This window comes from Penaeus chinensis, chromosome 30 (genome assembly GCF_019202785.1).
Source record: "Penaeus chinensis breed Huanghai No. 1 chromosome 30, ASM1920278v2, whole genome shotgun sequence".
Lineage (NCBI taxonomy): Eukaryota > Metazoa > Arthropoda > Malacostraca > Decapoda > Penaeidae > Penaeus > Penaeus chinensis.
Window position 1 is genome coordinate 7108069 of NC_061848.1, and position 9815 is coordinate 7117883.

The following is a 9815-nucleotide window of genomic DNA, read 5'->3' on the forward strand; positions in this document are numbered from 1 at the left end:
TCGTCGTCAATTATAAGACTCTCTCTCTCTCTCTCTCTCTCTATCTCTCTCTCTCTCTCTCTCTCCCCCTCCCTCCCTCCCTCCCTCCCTCCCTCCCTCCCTCCCTCCCTCCCTTTCACCGTCCCTCCCTCCCTTCCCCCCTCCCCCCCCCACCCCTCTCCGTTTCTTACATCATTAACTAATCACCTCTTCCCACCTGTCTCTTCATCTCCCCGTTTCACCTGATTCCTGAAAGTGAAGTGAAGTGAATGCTGGTCGACGCCGATCAGCTGTCCGACAGTAGTGTTAACCGCAATCATGTTAACAGTGAAAACGTCGACCGCCACGCCCACTTGTGTCAGGAGTCAACCTTCATTCATTTGTATTTGAGTTTTTTTTTTTTTTTTAGTCTTTTGTCTATATTTTGTATGTTTGTGATTTGTATGTGTGTGTTTTGATAGTTGATAGTTATTTTTTTCTTTTTTTTTTCTTTTTGTTTTGCCATTTTGTTTTTGTTTTTCATGTTTGTATTTTTTGCCGTCTCTGGTTTTTCTTTTTTTTTCTTTTTTGTACGTTATCCACACGTCAGCATCGTCTGCGACGCTGCCTGGCTGCAGGCGTAGAAATGCATAATGGGTCGTAACGAAGCTTTTTGTTTCGCACTTTCTCCCTCGCTCTCGTTTCTCGGTCTGGGAGATGTCGCTAGGAGTTGCGTGTGGGCTGCGCACGCGGACGCACGCATATGCATACACACACACGCTTATGCACACACACACGCATATGCACACACACACACACACACACGCATATGCACACACACGCATATGCACACACATGCATATGCACACACACACGCATATGCACACACACGCATATGCACACACACGCATATGCACACACACACGCATATGCACACACACACGCATATGCACACACACGCATATGCACACACATGCATATGCACACACACACACGCATATGCACACACACGCATATGCACACACACGCATATGCACACACACGCATATGCACACACACGCATATGCACACACATGCATATGCACACGCACACGCATATGCACACACACACGCATATGCACACACACACACACACGCATATGCACACACACACCTATATGCATACACACACACACACACACACACACACACACACACACACACACACACACACACACACACACACACACACACACACAAGCGAATATTATATGCAGTAAATCCTCGCGTGTTAATGTATGAACATTTTAACAGAAATATTGCTTGAAATGTAAATCAGACCCCAACGTACTCGTGCCTGTGACTTTTGGGATGATCCTGTTTCACTTCTTTACAAGTCTGCGGTTGCTAAGAATAGGTCGCCGAAGCCATATATGTGAGATGTCCCCTCCCCCCTCCCCACTCTCTCCTCTCCCCTCTCTCCTCTCTCCTCTCTCCTCTCTCCTCTCTTCCCTCTATACCCTCCCCTCCGACTCTTTCTTCTCCCCCGCCTCCTCTCTCCCCTCTTCCTCCCCTCTCCTCTACCCTTTCCCCCCCCCTCTTCCCTTCCCTCTCTCACACCCTATCTCCTCTCCCCCCTCTCTCTCTCTCTCTCTCTCTCCTGTTCCCTCTCTCCCCTCTTCCCCTCCCTCTCTCACCCCCTATTTACCCCCTCTCCCCTCTTCCCCTTCTTCCCCTCCCTCTCTCTCCATTCTCCCCTCTCCCCTCTTCCCCTCCCTCTCTCACCCCCTATTTACCCCCTCCCCCCCTTCTCCATTCTTCCCCCTCCCCTCTCTCTCTCTTCCTCCCTCCCCTTATTCCCTCGCCGGCAGTCCAGTCGGTCGCTAGCAGCTCGTGATGTTCCCCGAGCCGTTGGAGATCGCCCACGCCCACCGCTGTTGAGAGACTCCTTCGCCGCCCACCGTGGATATTACTATTCGGTCAGGGGGTGAGAGAGACGCGGCGAGAACAAGAGCGTCGAGTGCCACGTCGCCTTGTGCTGCGGTCGTGTTCCTTGGGCGCCGGGAGAGGAGCGCGAGTAAGGAGTTTCTCCGGCGTTGGGATCCATTTTTTCCTTCTCCTCTTCCTCCTCCTCCTCCTCCTCCTTCTTCTTCTTCTTCTCCTTCTCCTTCTCCTCTTCTTCTACCTTTGCCTCTACCACCATAATCTCCCAACTAGGTCTCGCCAGTCCTCCTCCCTCCCTCCCTCCCTCCCTCCCCAACCCAACGCGTTTTCCAGACTCACGCAATTGCAAGGAAAGCACTTGACTTACTTTCTCCACGATTGATGCTGGGTTTTTCTTGCACGTCCCCTTTGGTCCGCATCGCTACGTCCGTCGGAATGTGCGGACGGCGGCGGACAGTTAGCCGGAAGTGGCTGTTTGTGGTTGTTTGTGCGTATGCGAGTAGTTAGGTGGTGTTTATAGTTTGGGTGGTAGGCTGGTAGCGCTGGTTGGGGGGGGGGGTCGAGTACAGAAGTATTTGGGTCTGTAGATTTTGGAATAATATATATAGATAGGTAGATAGATTTTTTTCCTTGGTGTCGAATTATAGTTTTTTCTCTCTCTTTTAAGGAGGTAAATTAGTGTCGTGTTCTTTTTGCTTTCTTTTTTTTTGACGCGTGGTAATTGAATTGGCCGTTGCTATTGTTGTTGAATGGTATTGTCATTATTCAGTTGTTGCTTATAATGATCTCGGAATTACTTTTGCTGTCAATGTGCTTTCGTTATATTTCGATGTACCAGCTATTGGATTATTGTCGATAATTAGTAATTGCCTTTAATGTTACCATACTGTTATAATAGCATGATGTATGGTTATAATTCGATCACTGGCGATAATGAACATAGCATTAGACACGACATAATTGATACTTCGGTTATTAAGCGCACAGTTACGTCCAGTTATGCGATGTTTTATTATTTTTAACGGTTAATAGCAAGTAATAGCATTCTTTCCCGTACATTACTCGTTGCTATTTTCGAACCTGTGAGAACGTTACTATTTTCGAACCTGTGGTAATGTTACTATAGATGGTAGAAAATAAATCAATAGAGATGATAGGAATAGATAAATGGATAAACAGTGATTTTCGAACCTTTGATAACGTTAGTATTTTCGAACCTATGATAACGTTACCATTTTCGAACCTGTGATAATGCTGTTGTTTACTATACGTGTTCCTGCTGTTCCAATGATTAATGAGCATAAGGTAAACATATATATATTTTTTGTGCACGTATTGAGGTATTGCTTTTCCCGATCCGGGCTTCTGTGGAGATGAAAGCCGCTTTTTGGTGCTCTGTGGCTTGGAGGAAGAGTGCATGACGGTCATGCAGATAGAAAGTGTGGATGGGATTGATAGATATGTCGGTAGATGGATGGATGTGAGAGGGTCAATGGATAGACGGATGGATGGATCGATATGTAGGTGGATGTATGGATAAATGTATTATTGCATAATGCTTTTACACGTCGAGATATTCAGTAGATGGGCCTGTATGAAAAGATATTTGATACATATAATATAAGTCTTATAGACCTTCTAAGGATATTGATATTTATCGTACAGTTCTTGTGATCTCTGTAGATTACTATACAGCTCACGTAAGACACAGGCATTACACGTACTCACCTTTTTTTGTACTTTGCCCGAAGGTCATGGTTGAAACAGGAAGTGCTTATTGTAGCAGAAAGGGTGACCACTGCCGGGAGTGTTTAGTCGTCATTAATACCTAGAGTGGTTGCAAAAAATGTAGAATGAGATTGCACACAACACATACGGGAAGTACAATTATGTGTGTGTGTATGTGCGTGTGTGTGTGTGTGTGTGTGTGTGTGTGTGTTTGTTTGTTTGGGTTTGGGGGATGCGTGCGTGTTTGTCTCTTTGTTTCAGTTGACGTGTATCTTTGAAGTCCGCAATACAAAAAAAATTGCATATATATATATGTACATTTATATATATATATATATATATATATATATATATATATATATATATATATACATACATATACATATACACAAGGAACTTCCAATCACACTTGAAACCTTGAAACCAAACCGCCTCGTGGCCTCGCACTGTATGGAGGAGCATGAATATTGCATCTGTTCGCCCATGATTACAACAGGAGCCTCAACATGCATTACGGTTATCGGAGCCAAGGCTTTGTAGCGTGGCGGTTCAGAAGGGGAAAAAAGGGGACAAGAGATTGTTCTTGTTAATGAGGTAGAATTATATATTACAAGTGAATAATCGTAATCATAATTATATTTTTTTTTCCTCTCTCTCTCTCTCTCTCTCTCTCTCTCTCTCTCTCTCTCTCTCTCTCTCTCTCTCTCTCTCTCTCATTATTTATATATATATGTATTTTCTTATTTATTTTTGTTACGTATTACGATTTTGAGAAAGTTGTACCAATCGCATCCCTTTCCCTCCCCGCAGGATGCAGAAGGAGTCTGTGATCGAGAGGGAGATCCGCCTCGCCAGGGAGAGAGAGGAGGCATACCGCAGGGAGAAGGGCCTCACCAACGCCCCCGTCAGCGCCGCCCCCAGCCGCCCCGCCGCACAGCCTGCCGTCGCACGCCCATCGCCGGTCGTGACGGATTGCCGCAGGGGCGTCCAGCGCATCGCCACCAACAGGATCCAGCAGGAGATCCAGGAGACGAGCCAGAAGGAGAAGGAGCTCAGGGATGCTGGCAAGATCTTGACAATGTCTGAGGAGACAGTCGATGCCAAGGTGAGGCGCGGGTCTCGGATCTTCGGGATTATGTGTTTTTTTTTTTTTTTTTTTTGTGGGCTTTTTATTCATGTGGTTTTGAGAATGCATTCATAGTTTCTATAATAGAGATAAAACTTTGAAACATTTCATATGACTCTGAAATATCTTATTTCCTTCGAGTAACATGACGTGATTTGATTTTGGTTTCGAAAGCTAACACGTGGATTTGGTGAGAAATATATTTTATTCGAAAGGCCAGTCAAAGCTAGAAGGAAAACGTTTGCTAAGAGTGAACCGATAATTCCAAAAGTTGACGTCACGGTAAGGAACAGACAAAGGGCACGAGGCAGTAGAGCAAAAGCATTTATTGTTTTTTTTTTAATGCTTGTATGTTTGGCCTTTCTAGTGTAAAGGGACGTTCTCTATTGTCCAGAGTTAGTTTTTATGGTAGCTGTTAAATTATTTAATTGCCATCAAAGACAATTTTCGGGCTAAAATTTTTGTTGTTTTATTGTTGTGTAATGTTTTGTTCCGAGTTCTGCGCTAATATGTTACATTATTTCGGTATATCTTGTTTTCTTCCTGAGCGTGGGGAGTCCTCAAGGATAACCCTAGCTTAAGCCACTAATAGAGCTCTTGCTTGAACTACATACTAAGTAACTGAGTAGCTTGTATAGTCTTATACTGCCAGATTTTAGCAGTGCCCTTAGCCTTATATAAAGTGATATCTTGTATTACGTAGAGGATCTTCCTTCTCCTCCTCTATCGCCGGCCCCCGTAAGGAGCTCGCAGCCTAAGCCTCCCGTTCCTCCTGCCAGGTGACCCGTATGTCAGACTTCACGGAGGCGAGCGAGAGCCCCCGCCTCCGCCCTTCCTCCTCCAGCAGACCTGCAGGCTTCAGCACGCCCGTGACGAAGCGCAGCCCCTCCCCCCGCAGCCCCTCCTCTCCCGTGCCCAACTTCACCCCCTCCCCCGCCAGGGGCCTGACCAAGAGCCTCTCCACCACCAACCTGGCCAGCCCCACCGCCGCCGCCACCATGCGGGCGCCGAAGGGCCTCATGCAGAAGTTCATCGCCTCCCGCGGCAAGATGACCGCCTCGGCCTTCTCCTCCCCTCCCCCCGCCCTCACCCACGTGGCATCCACATCCCGGGGCGTCCCCACCAGACCCATGAGAGTGGAACCAAAGGTACAGCCTTCGCTTGGCGTTCGCTACTTGGCAGAAGGCGCGGCCGACGGCGCTCTGCGTCTAGTGGCTGTCTTCCCTCTTCGGAGGTGTTGCCAAGTGGACGCCAGGGGTTTGGACGTCACTTGTGAACTGTGATGTTTTTTTTTTTTAAGACTAGATTTTACATTATCTAAAAACTATCGAGATATAGATCCCATACTCGTTAAAGTTAATTGCTCAATAGTGAGTGAATGCATAAAGATCCATTTTCACATTACTTAATAAAGAATCAAATAATTAATCCCGATTCTTTCTCACTTTACTCAATAAAGAATCCAGTAATTAATCCAGATCCGTTTTCACATGATGTAAAGTACCACCTTATCTCCACGAAAGCCCTGCTAACTTTTCCCCGTCGCCTCCAGACTGCAGTTGTACAGAGGGAGACGCTCGCAAGGATGAGGACAGAGCCATCAACAGACACCGTGGATGAACCCCTGAGACAGCAGAACAACCAGGTTTATCGCCGGACTCACTGCACAGCGGAGGAGAAGATCCAGTCAGAGCTGAGAGAAATGCAGATGAGAGAAGAGGAATTGAGGTAAAGGAACATTCGTAGACTATGAAGCGTGCAGTAAACTATACAGTTACATTAAAAGGCAGAGGATATCTTTTGGCGTACTTCTGTGACTTGGTTTGCGTTTGAGAGAAAGATTTTTTTATTGATATGTAGAATAAAGTGTGAAAGAAAGCAATTGACGAACATTATGCATCCCGAAACATTCTGGCATTTTGCATTATTTTGTCATATCCATTCTTCGTCACTCCCCAAATTTCTATTAAAAAAAAAAAAAAAAAAAAAATCACTATTTTCCATTCTTGCTCGCATCCCAATCTTATACACACGTTTTTCTTTCTTTTCTTTTCTTTTCTTTTCTTTTCTTGCAATCACTAAAAGGCTAACTCCTTTTTTTCCACAGGCGTCTAAGGGCCCGCCAACTCGCACAGTCCCAGCCCAACCTAGCGGGTCTCGGAGCTGACGACGACGAGGAGACCGACCTCCAGGACCACATGTACACGCACGAGATCAATGGTCTTCGTTCGGTCCTCTCCAATCCTAATCTTCTAGAGGACGAGCCAGAGCAGACACAGGTTGGTATGGGAGGATGGGAAGATTAGGAGGAGGAGGAGGAAAGGGGGGGAGGGGAGAAGTGGATAAGAAATTCAGGGTGTTATCAGAAGGAAAATGAGGTACGAGATGAAATACCTGGAATGTAAATGAATAACAAATGCATGGTGTAAAGGTAAATAAATGTAAGGCATGAGATGAAAAGTGCGGAATAAAAGGGAATTAGGAAGTATTGGATGTAAGGGCGGAGGATAATAGCGAAAGATTTTAGATTAAGACTATGAAAGATACAACACACAAATCATAAAGATAAGAACAAGGGAAAGGGAAAAATTTAGTTATTACTTTGAAATATATAAATATATATATATATATATATATATATATATATATATATATATATATATATATATACACACATATATATGAAGAAACAATTTGTGCACGAAATCATTATATTTGGTAAACGTCTGTAGTTATTTTTACTTCAAAAAAAATTACCCAAAATTCTCTTATAACTTGTCTTTTATGTACTGTAGCGTTTCTGTTTGAATTTAACAAATTTGAGAATAATTAATATATCTCAAATATATCTCATTCGTGGCGCCAAACAGTTTGTGGATGCCAATGGCGACAGAATTATTTGGGTGTAAAAGGTGAGGGTTCCTTAGCGTTAGTCAGTTTGGGAATTATCCAATGTTGCGCTCATTGTACTGTAGATGCTGCTGAGACTGGAATTATATTTGACATGTAGAAGGGTTGAGTTGAAGCTTATTAATACTGTATGCATTTGACTGTGTATTTTGGTAATGTAGAACCGTACGTAACATTCAGAATCATTATTATTATTATTATTATTATTATTATTATTATTATTATTATTATTGTTATTATGATTCTCATTAATTTATATTTTGTATTTTGTATATATTTATTTATTTATTATTACGTTTTAAGTGTATTCTACAGTAATGTTTTGTTATTTTTAGCGTATGCTTTAGTAATAAACCCTTATGACGGCTCATTTTTGTATTCAAATTATTTTATTTTGTGGAAACTGTAACGTAATGAAGTACGAGTTTATCCACAGAGCTGGATAAAATAACTAGCTACTGTTCCTCGTTATATTATATTTCTTGTTCACATAATCTGTCGTTGATGTGTACAAGTTATTTTATAATTAGATAATCTGTATTTAGATATCCTTTACTGAACAAGAGATGTGCATACTGGTTATTTTGATATTATATGGTTTAATGCATAAACCTAGGATAACCATACACCCGAATAGATTAATAAGTTTCTATTTCTCTAATAAATCACAACTTTCTCTTACCCTCATGTCGACAGTCAGATTGTCCACATAGCTCTACAAATTAGGTAAAAAAAAAAACCTCTTTGTTTACATACAATTTTTTTCTCCACAGGCCTCGGACAAGATGGTGAGGAGGCGCAGCGCCTTGATTGCCCAGTGGGAGAACCGAATCCAGCAGACCAGTGACACCTGAGCCCACCTCCCAGGTGTGTATACTGTTCAAATGGGGGCAAGTTTGTTAGTCTGATTGGTGTATGGGTGTGGGTGTGGGTGGGTATGGGTATGGGTGTGTGGGTGGGGGTCTGTCTGTCTGTCTGTCTATCTGTCTTTCTTTGTGGTAGAGTACGTGTGTGTGTCTGTGATTGGATATATAAATGATACAAATTTTATTTGCCATTACCTAGTATTCATTACGTGTTGAATCGTCAAACAAAACGTCGATGATGATTAATTTTCTCTGTCTCTTTGCAGAAAGCATTTGGTGCTTGTCTCAGCAAGTTAAGCCATATGCAGACAGCCGGCCAGCTTGTCCTTGGCAGCCATAAGCGCAGCCAATTCAGCACTACATAGCTTATTTGACTCCTTATCGTACATTTGTCAGAAAGGCCTTACCTTGCTGTTGAATTCCTAAGATATTTAGGCCTTGATATATATACATATATATATTTTTATTTAATTGCTGCCAGGGTAGTAAATTGTTATATAGTACATACAAACTGTTAAGCATGTTGCTCGGCTGCTGTGGCCATTCTTGTGATTATAGTGTGATATAGTATTCTTTAATGTATAAGTAAACTGCTTTCTACTATGATAACCTCAGCTAGCAGGGGGGGTGGGAAAGGGTGATTAATTAGATAGGTATCAAGACCCAGTCATGGTACAGGAGCGCGTGCCACCCACTGTAATTTCTTGGCTTCTGTGAAGGATACATACATCCCAGATTACAGTGCTTCCTATTAAATAAAACTGTAATTATTTACCGTACATGGCATAAGTGTGCTTTCTAGTTGTGGACATGAGCCACAGGTAGAATAATAATTTATGTGACAGGACTAGGGAGCCTTTCTAGTGTTTTTTGTACATATGTAGAATATGCAATATGTTATATTTAGTACTTAATCCTATAGAAGCATATACGTTATGCTGATTGAGCTGCATAATTTAATTGTTGAATAATAACCCTTTGTATGTTATTTTAGGAATAACGTAGATTAAGGTGGACATATTACCTTATGGCGAGTCTGCAGGCAGGATGATCATGTGGCTGCCTTAAGCCTAGCTGTATCTCTTTGCACAAATAAAAGCTTATAACTAAAGACGTTGTTTGTTTATTCCTACAGGAAGAAAGAAAACTTTGGTTATCGTTTTCTGTTTAAGATCATATTTTATCAAAAAGTTCTTTGATGATTTACAAGAGGACTTTACCGAGAACTACGATGCATGCATTGGTTTAAAGTTTACAAGGTTTATAAAGTAACCTAAGTACTATGCCCCTGTACGAGGTGCCTA

General features: G+C 42.8%; 1 protein-coding gene across 5 annotated transcripts in view; it reads left to right on the plus strand.

The window, feature by feature from the left end:
• The window catches only part of LOC125041578 (titin-like), a 284691-nt gene extending 275069 nt beyond the window's left edge, over positions 1–9622 (plus strand). For all 5 annotated transcript variants that reach the window (XM_047636618.1, XM_047636620.1, XM_047636621.1 and 2 more), the window contains 6 exons: positions 4420–4714; positions 5515–5883; positions 6288–6463; positions 6843–7014; positions 8419–8512; positions 8778–9622. In XM_047636618.1, coding sequence (XP_047492574.1) covers positions 4420–4714; positions 5515–5883; positions 6288–6463; positions 6843–7014; positions 8419–8499 — 1093 coding nt within the window. In that variant the 3' untranslated portion in view covers positions 8500–8512; positions 8778–9622. The remainder of the gene's footprint in view (positions 1–4419; positions 4715–5514; positions 5884–6287; positions 6464–6842; positions 7015–8418; positions 8513–8777) is intronic.
• The last annotated feature ends 193 nt before the right edge of the window (positions 9623–9815 follow it).